The sequence below is a fragment of the Equus przewalskii genome, chromosome 4, assembly GCF_037783145.1.
Source record: "Equus przewalskii isolate Varuska chromosome 4, EquPr2, whole genome shotgun sequence".
NCBI lineage: Eukaryota > Metazoa > Chordata > Mammalia > Perissodactyla > Equidae > Equus > Equus przewalskii.
This window is the reverse complement of record NC_091834.1, coordinates 74,322,125-74,335,749: the sequence shown is the minus strand read 5'-3', so window position 1 is coordinate 74,335,749 and position 13,625 is coordinate 74,322,125. Positions and strand designations below refer to the sequence as shown.

The following is a 13,625-nucleotide window of genomic DNA, read 5'->3' as shown; positions in this document are numbered from 1 at the left end:
GCATCCTTGTCACAACACAATACACATACAGAAGCAAGAAAGTGTGGTGATGGGGGTGTCAACCATCCAGATATCTGCTAGAAGAAGTCTCACTTGGTTATAAGTAGGGCACCCGACAGATTCTTGACTTACTTTGGTAACAATTTTATCTCCCAGATGGTAGAGGAAGCAATTAGGGGAACTTCAACTCTGGACCTAATTCTGACCAAGAAGAAAAAAATAGTTGGTGAAATGAAAATTGATAGGAACATTCAGAGAGAGTTACTGTCATTCTGGAGTTCAGGGTAATCAAAGAGGGTAAGGTGGACTTCAAAAAATTCAAAGAAAAGAGGCATGATTCAATGGCATGAGATTCAGAGGGAAAAATGGTTTAAGAGGGTTGGGCAGCTTCCAAATGTCCAACTGTAACTGCAATCACAAACGATCCTCTTGGGAAGAAGAGAGGGGTGACAATTAAGTCACCAATACGGCTGCACAGAGATCTCTCACAAGGTCAGAGTTTAAAGGAGATGGAAAAAAAGATGATAAGAGGGCATGTAATGAAGGACTATAAGAGAGTGTCATGAGCTAATAAGAATAACGTCAGGAGAGCTAAAACTCCAATCTAGCCAAAGCTTGAAAACAAAGACAAAAGTAAACAAAATGCTAAAGACAACCATCTATTCCATGTTTTTAAATTCTGTTTAAGGCCCTATCGCCACACTATTTCTCCAAAACCATCACAAAAATAAATAAGCAAAAAAGACAAACAACACAACATCAAAACAAGGAAAGTTTAAAGTTAGTAGCAGCAGGTAATAAAGAGAAAGCAAAATTCTCTAATACCTATTTTGTTCCTGGCTTCTCCATCAAGGAGAATGATTGTCAGACTGAAAAAGGGAGAAGAAATGAAACTCTAAATAGGGGAAAAAGATGTAAGATAGCAAATTACTGATCTATTCTAAATGAATTATCGTACCAGGATAGGCCAATCCCAAGAAGCCAACAGACCTTGTAGGCAGGCCATGGAATTGCTCTATGTGGATAGTTAAGGAATCACGAAGAATGGAGAGGTACTAGAAGATGAGATGACAAATGTAGTAAAAATGTACACCAAGGGGAAGAAGGCAGACTTCTCAAACTACAGAACAGTGATATGGAAAAATATTCTAATAGATTATTAAAGGGATGGTTTCCAAGCATTTTAAAAAGGAAGTAGTGAACACTAGAAGCTAGCTTAAATTCACCAAAAATAAATCAATCAGGTTGTGCTAGCTTAATTTACTCTAATAGATTGACTATACATTAAAGATCCATAGCTACAACTGGCATTCTTAAGATCAAAATGCTGAAGTATAACTGGGTGGCTTAGTAATCGGTTGAACAATACCAAAGGATGATGATTCATGAGGACATGAACCTGGAGGGTTGTTTCTATATATCATGTCACAGGGTTCTATCCCTGATCCTGATATTTTTATCAGAAACACGGATGACATACAGAAGGCAGGCATATCAAATTTGTAGATGTCAAGAAACTGGAAAATAAATATGTTGTATGACAGAACCAGAAATCAAATAGATCAACAGGTTACAATGGCAGGATTCCCAACTCTCAAGCGAATCTTTCTTCTAAGACCTCTGAAGAAGATTCTGTAACCTTCTTCAGAAAAATCATAAAATAGTTTAACAATGACCACTTGGCAGGGAGAGTGTCGAGGTGATTCAAGCACCAGATGGGTGGTTGAGCTAAATGACCTTTAAGGTCTCTGCCAACCCTGAGCTTTTATGACTCCAACTTTAAGAATCTTTCTCATTTTCTGAGATTTCCAGAACAGATTTCCCAGCCTTCCTTGGTAACTCATAGAATGTTTAACGATGCTAAGGATGGCATTTCCTCTTATCTCTGTGTTGATCTTGAAATATTTTTAAAGTGTAACTTTTTCACCTTACGTTTTTATTATGTTCTCCCCACTAGCAGAAGTTCTACCTAGAAAATGTGATGGCACAGTTGACATTACATCTGGGAAAATTTCCCTGTCAAAATGTTTTAGATATGTAAAGAACTCTATTTATTTTATGTCCTCACAATATCCCACAGATAGCCCTTGAAGAATTTAATTTACGGTCAAATAGCAAAGCCACTGAATTGTTCTTTAAAATAACTAAAACCACCTTCACATAGATGTCCTTGATAAAAAAATTTTTTTTTATAAATTAATATCCCCCAAAATAATCCTCAAGTTCAAATGAATAGTTTAATATGAGTAACCCATCAGCGACAACTGATTACATTCAGCAAAGGATGAGATTTTCTTTTTAAAAGCAAGATTTTCCCCACTTACTCATTTATCTCTAAGGCTTCATGAGCTGCAGAAATCCTAGCCTGGGGGTTTCTCTCTCTCCAGGCTTTCTGCATTACTATTTTAGAAAAAAAGAAGAAAGCAAGATAATCAATACACATAATTAGGAAGACTCAATACAAGACAACAGTTAAATTAATAACTTTCAGCTTGAACTACAAGAGAATATTTCACTTATCAAGAGGGTCAGCCCAAATCTCCAAAGTCACACAAATACATTCCAATTTGCTATTCCATTGTCCTTCAATTACTGATATCAAACCTTTCTTGTGCTCATGAAACTACATATCTAAATATTATAGACTAATCCATAGTTTATAACCTTAGACTTAACCTTGATTAAGATGTCTTAATCAAGAAAAGAGAAGGCACTCTAACAGAAACTTAATATTCCTTTTTGCTCATTAATGACATTTGTTGTTAGAGAACATACATTATTTTATACATTTTGAGATGACATTGCTACTAATCTCTTCCTTCTACTTAGACACAACATAATTTCTATTGGTCATTTTCCCAAACACTTGCTACAAGCTCTGGATATTAGAACATTTTAAAACTATTTGAAGAATTATGAGTTGGATCAGGAAAAAAAGCTGGAGGCTTTTGTTAACACATGTACCTGCTCCCAAAGTTTGCTGCAAACCCAGTTTTTATATATCAGAGAAGTTTGTGAATATATTGTGGGAAGCTCAATGCTTAGAATATTTATTGTACTAGGATGTTCTACCATGGCAAAGTGCACCTCTTAAAAAAGAGTAACAGTCTCCTTATCTAATTTGTTTTACAAATTTCTGTCTCCTAACTTAGTTTCTCAGGAATATGAACATATTCTTTTTAAAGATTTTTTTTCATCTAGTTTCCTTAAGCTTGGAACATAAAAAAAATATCAGTAAGGTTATTTGGAACTCAAGCAGTATCAAATGCATGCTAAACTAAGTCTTTTCCAGGATGGAAAACAAATATGGATTCCAATAGCCAAGGCCATGCCCCCATTCAATGCTAGTGAATCTGTAAACAGGCATATAAATCACCACAATATATTTATTAATCATTTAGATTCACTAAATCCCAACTTCTAACTAGAATATAATCAAAGAGACATGAGCTTTCACTCTATTTCCACCAAACATTTAATTAGCTTCACATAAGATTCATATTTCTTCAAAATATGTAAATCCAACTTTGGTATATTTTTTAAAATGATATTTTAAATTATAATAAGGGGACTCATTTCTACATCAATACTTCAATGTGATAAAGCCTTTACTTAAGTATCAGAATTCTGGGTTCTACCAGTCATCTTCAATTTAATATTTTATTCATTGAGGTTTCCGTAGAGCAGATATTCTAAAAGTAGCAACCTTGATACTTAAAACAAACCAAGAAGGTCTCCCACTCAGCAACTATCTGAAGGATTTCTCATACTTGCATCTGCGGGGCGCAGATGGTCCGAGTCACAAGTAAAGAATGTCTGGTGGTCCTGGGCAGAGAGATTCATGTCATAATAAGTCAGAGGCTCTCGTCCTGTCACCCAAGTGTACCTGTAAAGAGGAAATAAAATGGTCAGACACTTTTGAGAGAGAAAAGCAAGATCTACAAAATATTAAGCTGCATAGAAGTTCAACTATAAACCATTAACTGAGTACTAAAACAGTTTTACCAATAAATAAAAAAATATTTTAAAAAAATCGTTCTCATCTCCCTTTAGGAGGTATATCAGCAGGAAAGAAGTTCAACATTTTCCCCTATATTTTTGTCCTAAAATTTTACTAGCACTAGCTAATGAAAACCTCCCTAATTAGTATTATGAATAGACATTTCCCAAAAGCCATGAAAATTCTGATTTGCCTAATTACTCTGCAAAATTAAATTTCAATATAACTTTTGTGGTATCTTTATAACCATATTCCATGTAAGCTTCAAAATATTTTGATTGTATAATATATAATGAAAAGAATAGCTGTAATAGAAAATTTCTAAAAACTACACATTGTTGTACATTATCTGAATTCCAATGCTAAAATACTTATAAAACAGAAAAATCAAAACATTTAAGGAGAGTATCAAAAAATGGAAGCACTGAACAGACTGTTACAATGACCCTTAAATGAACCAGCAAAAACATTTGCTGCTGTCTTTGCTCTCTGAACTAGACCCATTTGTTTCCCAAGCTGTCAAAATGCTTACCGATTATATTCAGCGCCCCTAAATAAATTTAACGGATTTCGCCATACTTTGCATTCTGCAATAAAGAAAAATATGAAAATGTTACACATAGTTCAGACACATTACAAGCTAATTAATTCAGCAAAACACCCTTCCTGGCCATTTGATAAGATAATTTTATTTTCTATCCTCTACATGGGAAGCGATGTGGAAAAACTCTGGGTGGTTAATCAGGAAATGTAGCTCAGGCACCAGAACTTTGGAAAGTTTCACCTAATCTCTCTGGGCCCCAGTTTCCTCATTTGTTAAATCAAGGTACATGCCAAAACCAGCTAGTTCATGACTTCTACAGTCATTTTAAGAGGTCTAAACAGATTCTATGAATTTACTTCCAACATTAAAGGCAGCAGATATAGCTAGAAGTAAAACTACTTTCTGTTACTCTGCAATATATCTTACAATAACTTCATATATGACAAACGAAACTTAAGCTCTAGAGTATAACATGCAAAAAGGCTTAGATTTTTAATTAGGGTCTATGTTAATATTGATTTTGTGATAATTCACTAGATTGATTTTACATCGCCATAAAGGAGTGATAAAATTAGTAAAGGTACCATTATCGTAGAGAGAAATGTTACAAAAATAAATTGTTTTAACATTGTTTACTTATGCAAATTCATGTATTAATCATCACGTTAACACCATGTTAGCATGTACTAATAAATTATACATCTTTGTTACACAAGGACCACAGAAATTTAGAACCACAGAACTTTAACTTAAAAAAGTCAATCATTAGCTTTTAAGACTGTGTTATAATAAGTGTGCGACTAATAAGCTACAATTTTTCTCAAATAGCCTATGATTAAGACTTTCTACTGATGCAGAATACTACATTTCTTTGGATGAATGTTTTATTAGAAAATAAAATCAGCTAATAGTACTTAAAACATCCATGTGTGTGTGTAGTCTGTCAAAAAACACACTCAAAGACATATACACACAAAAGAGAGCAATTATTGCAGAAATCAAAAGACCATTAAAGGCCATGGGTGATTCTTTAAGATTCTACCCTCAGTCTTGTTAGACTCAACATCCATCCTTCCACCCACCCACCATTAAATCCATTCAATGAGCACTGAGCACCCAGTGTGGGAAACAAACAAGTAAACTATCAATTACAATACAGCGTGAAAATGAAGAACATAAAACACCGTGGGAACACTGTGTGCAATCTCCATAAATTTTTGCTAAAATAGTGAATGAAGGGTCTATATAGAACAGGAAGATATGTTTTTATTTAAAGAAGATAAATTTATCTTTAAATTAGGGCATGATTCCACTGAAAAAGTGCTCCATTTTTATAAACAGTAGCCCTAAATTTTCTGTCACTTAGCTTAACTTGCCACTTAGGAAATGATCTTTGCTCAGTTAGTTCAGCATTTTTGAATTTTTTTCTTGAGAAACTGAAATTCAATGGCTGTCACTTCATATGGCACTAACTAGAGGATTATTCCTCACTTAAATAATTACTTTTTTTCCAGATAGAAAGCCCTTTAGAGGGTTCACTAACGCACTTCAGATCACGGAATCACAGTGGTGAGACAAACAAGCACGATCGGGGTCCTTACGGCTATTATAACTCTTAGGTCCTCACCACCCCCAACCCTTCCTCAGAGCATATCTTTCAAGATTCAAAGTGCTCTTCTTAAAGCTTCATGAATATTGCAAGGTTTGTGTTTAGCATATAATAAATGTGCACAGAGATTTATGTACAAAGGATGCTCATGGTGGCATTATACAATAAAACAAGGGAGATCTCTCTCCCCCACTGAATTTCATCTGAAATATTAGTAAAAAGGTTATAGCAAATAATTTGTCTCCAACAAGTACATTATTATATTGCCTAGAAGGATAAGCACCATTCAAATATCAATTGAAAATTCATAAAGCAAATTGCCTTCACTTAAAATTTCAACTCTATTTTATATTGCATGCTAATGAAAGTATTTCTAAATAAAAATAACTCCAAAGAGAAATGGTGTGTATAAAGTATTATTGAGCAGTATCTAAAGATGCTATATTTATTTATGAAGTGCTACAATATAGCCAGCAGGGGGTGCTGCAAACATTTTGAAATACAGTTTTCACGCCTTCTATCTAGAGAAATGAACTTATAAAAAAAATCATTGTTAACATTAGTGTCATAAATGTGGTCTGTATTCAGTTTCTTCAATTATCACTGAAACTTAGAAATGAGGACCTAAGTAATTGTAACAGACGTGAAATGTTCTCAGTGAGAAAAAATAAGTAATGAAGACATATATAAATGTCTTCATTAGCTATATCCTTTAAATTAAAGGTGCAGGGCAGGCATAGTTTTCTTTTAAGATGAATACAGGGCAAAGTTTCACCTTAAATTAGGTCATAGCTAAGTTAATTTCTTCTTTGCTGCTGTGCCTCATAATCTTATCTTACTACAAAAACTCTCTCAGTCTGGAATCATTCTAGAGAACACACCCCATAAATATCAGACTGCCTGATGGTTTCGTGATATGGACAAGGGTTGTAAATGCCAAATGTATTACAATATAAAGATTTAAGTCAAAAATTTAAACTCAGGTCTCCAGAGGGTAAAAGTTTTTCCACATCAGGTCCAGTTTCTTATCTTATTTGTGCCTTTGAGGAATAAATTCCTTATTTAAGCCAGAATTAAAATTTTACCTCCAAAAGGAATTTTCCCTTCTCCATTAATTGACTGGGACTCCAGCAAGGGCTTGCTAACATCACTAATAGTTTAGTTAAAAATATGCCCCTGGTGCAACACACATGCTTTCTACAGTTCCATCTGCAGCAGCCCGCAGTGGAGTCTCTGCCCGCAACTGCTGACAGAAACGTTCAGACCTCAGCACACGTGCAAGAATGCAACTCAAGAGAAAAAGAAGCAGTAAATATTGGAATAGGACCTGTTTAGCTCCCAAAGTCTGTAGAACAGATTCCCTCCTTTGTCATAAAAGGATGATTACAAGTTTCTGTATGGGATACAAAAAATAATGCTGACTACTATCATGGACTTCCAAACTCAAACTCCAATCTCTTCCTCAGTCTTCCCTCTCACCATTCCCTATTAAAACTTTCAATCTCAGTGATACTTATTCCATGTCTTTTCATACTCAGTTACTCATCTAGAACATGCAGAATAGCTATTACGCATTAGTCCTGCACTAGGCCCTGCGTTACAAAAACAGATACAGTTTATGATCCAGAGGAGCTTACAGACTTACTGGAAAAATGAAAAGGGCATTGGAGCACATCTGGTATCCAACTGAAGAAGCTCTAGAGAAGAAATAAATGTACCAAGACAACCACACACTTTCCCTTTGTCACAGTTCTCAATGAAAAAAAGAACTTAATTCTCAGAAAAACCAAAGGCTCTAAAGTCACAGGGCTTTTAACTACATGGAAAATATTATTCTAAATCCAACCTACTCAAGTCTGAAACCTTTTTTTCCTAAAATTTAAAAAATAAGAGGGGCCGGGCCAGTGCGCAGCAGTTAAGGGCGCACGTTCCACTTTGACGGCCCGGGGTTCACCGGTTCAGATCCCGGTGCAGACATGGTACCGCTTTGCATGCCATGCTGTGGTAGGCGTCCCACATATAAAGTAGAGAAAGATGGGCACAGATGTTAGCTCAGGGCCAGTCTACCTCAGCAAAAAGAGGAGGACTGGCGGCAGATGTTAGCTCAGGGCTAATCTTCCTCAAAAAAAAAATAATAATAATAAAAATTAAAAAATAGAAAATAAAAAAAAGATAGAATCCCCACTCCTTAGGGTCTTCAAATATATAAAATTACTAATTCATAGCCTAGGAAGACTTCTTATACTAAAAAGTTACCACCTCTTCCCAGAATCTAAAATTTGATAATGATTATCATCTTATTTTTACTATTATTATATTATTACCGTATTATGACAATCACATATTATTATTACAAGCAGCAGCAACTTTTATTGTAGCTATAAGCTTGATTTTCACTGAGCCTTTCTATAAAGTGGCGTAAAGCTCAAGTCATCTATCTCCCTTCCATAAGTAAGTGAGAGGCAGAAAGTAGGCTCTTTTTACAGAGTAGAACACAGAAAAGCTACATAATTTCCCGAAGGTTCATGATAAATGAAATTAAGGTCTGGTGTCCAGATGGCCCAACCATTACCCACTATATGCAACAGACCTGTTACCCTGCAATATCATATTTTAAAAATCCTGTGACTTCATCAATTAAATTTTCTACTAAAGAAATAGTTTTGAAAACTCCTCTGGGGTAATGTTAGACACTTTTTAATAATACTTTTAAAGATTTTAGTCCCAAAGTACAACAGAAAAGGACCCTAACTAAAATTTCATCAGATATATTATGAGAATCAATATTAACCCCAAGCCAGTCAATTTCTGATATGTGATTCTGCATATATTTATTAGCTTTGATATCTCAAAAATAAATACCCAATTCTCTACATCACACAGGTCAATTTTAAGCAATCACTCGAGTAACAAAATATCTATTTTCGTTTTCTTTTAAAGATTTTATTTTTCCTTTTTCTTTGCAAAGCTCCCTGGTACATAGTTGCATATATTTCTTTTTAGTTGTGGGTCCTTCTAGTTGTGGCATGTGGGACACCGCCTCAGCATGGCTTGACAAGCAGTGCCACGTCCACGCCCAGGATCCAAACCAGCAAAATCCTGGGCCGCCAAAGCAGAGCGCACGAACTCAACCACTCAGCCACGGGGCGAGCCCCCATTTTCTTAAATAATTAAGCTTTACCTGTTTTATTTCAAAATAATATTTTGAAAATACTATTTGAAGTAACATGTAGTTAGCTTTAAATTCAACAAATATGTGACTCCCTCAAATTCTTTTATGGAATGAGAAAAGGTGTAAATAATTATGAGCTTTAAGATTTTTATTGATCTGCTTTATTCAAGATAGTGTACCACTGTCTTCAAGAATATTGCCAAATCTTTAAACATCTCTCTCATACATTTCTCATTGGTCATTTCTGACTGAAGTGAATAAATTCTACCAAATAATGTGGAAATGGTGAAATAAGTTTATTAAATAATGTTTACCAGGGACCAAAAGTGTTTTAGGCATTTTCACCATTCAACTGGAGATCTAATCTATACTAGAACAGAAATTTTAGTGGCAAAGGATTTTAAAAGATGTGGTAAGCATTGGCTAAGAGAATGATTTTCAACACTAACATAGATTTTGGCTACTATCCCCTGATTGACACTATTACAGAGCAACTCCAAAGGTCCTTGACATGTAGCAATTTGCAGTTTTGTTGAGGAACATATTTGAAATGAAAGCACTGAAAGGGCTTGGGTATAAAAGTGAGTCACTGAGCTAGCGAGCAAGCCTAGCTGAACTCAGCCATATCTCCATGTGGTTGTGCCATCCTCCTGATCACATTCATAGAGAAGTCAGTTCATCTAGAGGACACTGCCAAATGGCTATCCTCTGACTTGATATTTCTGCATGACCTCATTTTAATCATCAAACTATTCTGTGGAGTAGATAGTACTGTTATTCCCATGTGTGCAAATTAAGATACTAAGGAAGGTTAAGTGGCCTGTCCAAGGTCACACACTGTAAGTGATGGAGCCAAGATCAGGGCCAAATCTGTCTCACCCAGAGCCTGAGCCCTCAACATCAGCAATCCTGCCACTGAGCTGTTTCCAAAGTAAGTTCGGCTAATGTCATTTCAGAAATAATGTCATGTACTATAGTATAGGGTTTTAACAAAATTATTCTAATTGTTTAATAATTACATTAGTCTTGAGTTTATAGACCTCACAGAGGGTCTAGACTAAATTTTTAATTAGTGTTTAAGATATTGGACTCTGAAGTGATCCAATATTAAAACTATACAGCTTTCTACAGGGAAAATTATTTGCTCTGGTGTTACGAGAATTCGAGGATCTACAAAGGTCTTTGGATACATCTTTGCATTCTACCTGAGCTTACTGTCCTCCATTGCTTTTCTTTAATTTATTATCTGTATTTAATCAGTGCTTGAATTGCCTCTAGTGATATAATGAACTTTAATTTAGAATTCCAGGTGGAATTCTTATAAAAAGTTTTCTATAAAAAAGATATACATATAAACTTATATGTGTGTGTAATATATATCTTATATAGATTAAATGAGGTTAAGATGAGATTTGTGACAGAAAACCAAATGACTATAACCAGAGTTTGTCTAAAGATCCAGTTCTATGCAAGAGGCTATCAAATGGTCTCAGAGAATTTAAACTTGACTTTGGCAAGGATACTTCTCATGTGATGAAGCATCCTGTTACTTTCTAAATATCTTGAAGACAGTGAATGCTGCAAACCTTTGTCTTTACGGCATCTTATTTGAGAACAGGGCAAACTGTCAGAGGTTCCCAGAAACCCAAATTCAGAATGTTACTGGGCCCTGAGAATCCCTTCCCTTAAGACAAGGAGAAGCTGGCCATGTTTTAAAATCTCTATGCATCATCAGCTCATAAGCTAAGCTGAATTAAGAAGTGGCAGCAATAAACATAGTGACATGGCAAATACATCAACAGGGTTTATCAGAAACTGTATATTTATGAGAAAAAATAGCACTTTAGCTTCCAAATAAAGAAAAACAAGTGAAATGTTCATAAATGTTAACCTAAGCCAAACAATCTGAAATTTGACTAGATTAGGAAGCTGCATAATTAACTATATTACTTCTCCAGCCCACAAAGATTGCCGCAAATTTTGAGAGGGTCTGCACTTAGGTCAATGAGGACAGATCCAAAACTTAAACGATATTGGAACAGTCTGCCTTGTAATAATCACAACCTGCTCACTCTCCATTCCCCCACCCCAAACTATTCCTAGGTAAGCCAGGTCTTTCAGCTTTTAGCCAAAACAAGAGTCTTTAAGGAAAGAGCAACACTATGAGTTTTCATATACACCAATGCTTATAACTGGTATTTTCAGTTTATTTTTAGCTTTTTCAATGATTTTCTCAAATAAGCAATGTCATTAAATTGCCTCTGCCAATGTCCATGGGACTGTGTTAGCCATGTTGCATTTCATGTAAGATCTGGCAAAGAGCTGTCTTATGATGCTCCAAGAAAATCAATAGATTCACCCTTCTGTTATTAAGGCAACAGTCATTGTGTTATTATTATTAAGGCAATGGAAATTTTTTAACAAATTCCTCTATTTTAAGAAAATGTATTGATTACCTCAGCTTTGGACTTTCTTTTTCCTTTATACTTAGCTGAAACCAGACTATGAAATAGAAAGTGCTTAAGGGTAGAAATAAACACAGATAATGTACTTTTATAATATTTTTCTTATCCAAAAGTAAAAATCACCACCAGAAAAAAGAAGTGGAAAATGGTATTAGTTCCAAGGTGTCTGGTACTTCCATACTAGCATATATGTTTGCTGATCTGAGTTAGCCAAATATCAGAAACCCAGATGTCAAGGAGAAGTGGGTAGAATGAGCCCTGATAGACTTAGATAAGATAATTTCCATTTTCCTAAACGTAACTATTTGAACATTGTTATGATCATGGTCAGATCATAAATGATGTATCTATTATACAGAAAATGAATATAAATATTGTGTGCATAGTAGTAGACATTCAGTAAATACTAGTGGAATTGAATTAATAATATTCAAAAGCTCAGTCTTAGCCAGTAAAAATAAAACTGGGAATTTCCATGCTTATTACTGTAGAATACATTTTTTAAAAGGGCTTAGGTTCTCCCTTTAAAAACTGCTGTAAAAACACTAAGAATAGCATCAAGATTTATACAATGCATAATGCTTATTCACGGCATCCACGAAGAGAGACAGAAAAATAATAGCAACAATGAGAAGAGTATGCACTCTTCATTGCATTAAGGAATGATGTCAAGAGATTTAAATCGGGTAGAGAGAAAGAGAATTTTAATGAAAATAAAAATGCATTCACAATAAAAAACAGCTTCAAATGAGGCTGCTTTCTGTTTTCAACATGCTAATTTTCTACAATGTTCTGTGTCATTTAAAGACTACAGTAATCAGACAAGAGCACATTTAATTTGTAGCGTCTTCACAGCAGATGCAAAGTGATGGCAATTACCCACAACTGCTTATGTGATGACTGAATGATCAAGATTCTTCATTAGAATAATATGCCACACTTATTAGAGTAGCTGATTAAAGTAATGGTTCACTTTGCTCAGATCTCTTTCTGTTTCTTTCACAAAGTGGATGAGTTCAAAAAGTCCCAGACAATTTTTTTACCTGCGTGGTGCCATCTCTCATGCATGTACCCTTTAGGATGAAATAAATGCGAACCTAGAGGCGCCCATTGCCACTCACAGTTGGCTTGCAAAGATCTATTGAAGGAACATTGAATCGACATCAGTAATAAAGCATACATACAACGCTCCTGGATCCTTATCACTTGGCTAGACAGTTATGAAATGCAGACTGAGTTATTCTAGGGAAAAAGAAAAAACATCTAACTCAGCTCTTTAATTTCTTCCTCTTCATCTTGCAAGTCTCAGAACTGGTGCCCTCTCCTTCAAGAAGTATACGCCTTCTCCCAGTTTGGGTCAGAAACCCCTCCGTTGTTCTCCACAGCACTCTGTTTCCTTCAGACACTTTCCACTTTGTCTCCTTCAATAGGCATGAGAGTTCCATGGGGACAAGGCCTTTGACTTTTTTAATCACAATATTCAAAAGAACCCATACAAGGCCAGGTTGATATTAGGAACTTTGGAAATGTTTACTGAGTTGATAAAGAAAGAAAGCTAGGAAATTATACTCTTCCCCCTTCTTTTATGAGTGGAGAAAGTACTTTTATGAGTGGAGCCTTGCCTGTGCTCATTCATTCATTCACTGAGTTTCAATGATATAGACACTGTGCAAAATGCTAGAGATACTGTAATACAGCAGTAAGTTTAAAAATTATACACAGTGCAATTTGATAAATGCTGCCAAAAATAAAAATATTAAGAGTCAATGAAGGTTGAGAGATATTGTGCAACCTATCAGAGAAGGCTTCCCAGGAGGTAACATTTGTGCTGGGTT

The 13,625-nt window shown here is 35.1% G+C and overlaps 1 protein-coding gene across 23 annotated transcripts in view; it reads right to left on the bottom strand.

The window, feature by feature from the left end:
* The window catches only part of ST7 (suppression of tumorigenicity 7), a 257,760-nt gene that overhangs the window by 93,194 nt on the left and 150,941 nt on the right, over positions 1-13,625 (bottom strand). For 14 of the 23 annotated variants that reach the window (XM_070616384.1, XM_070616382.1, XM_070616363.1 and 11 more), the window contains 3 exons: positions 4,533-4,587; positions 3,771-3,886; positions 2,325-2,400 (listed from right to left, as the gene is read on the bottom strand). In XM_070616384.1, coding sequence (XP_070472485.1) covers positions 2,325-2,400; positions 3,771-3,843 — 149 coding nt within the window. In that variant the 5' untranslated portion in view covers positions 3,844-3,886; positions 4,533-4,587. Of the gene's footprint in view, positions 1-132; positions 202-2,324; positions 2,401-3,770; positions 3,887-4,532; positions 4,588-13,625 lie in introns of all 23 variants that reach the window. The other 9 variants (XM_070616361.1, XM_070616362.1, XM_070616369.1 and 6 more) reach the window with 1 other exon arrangement.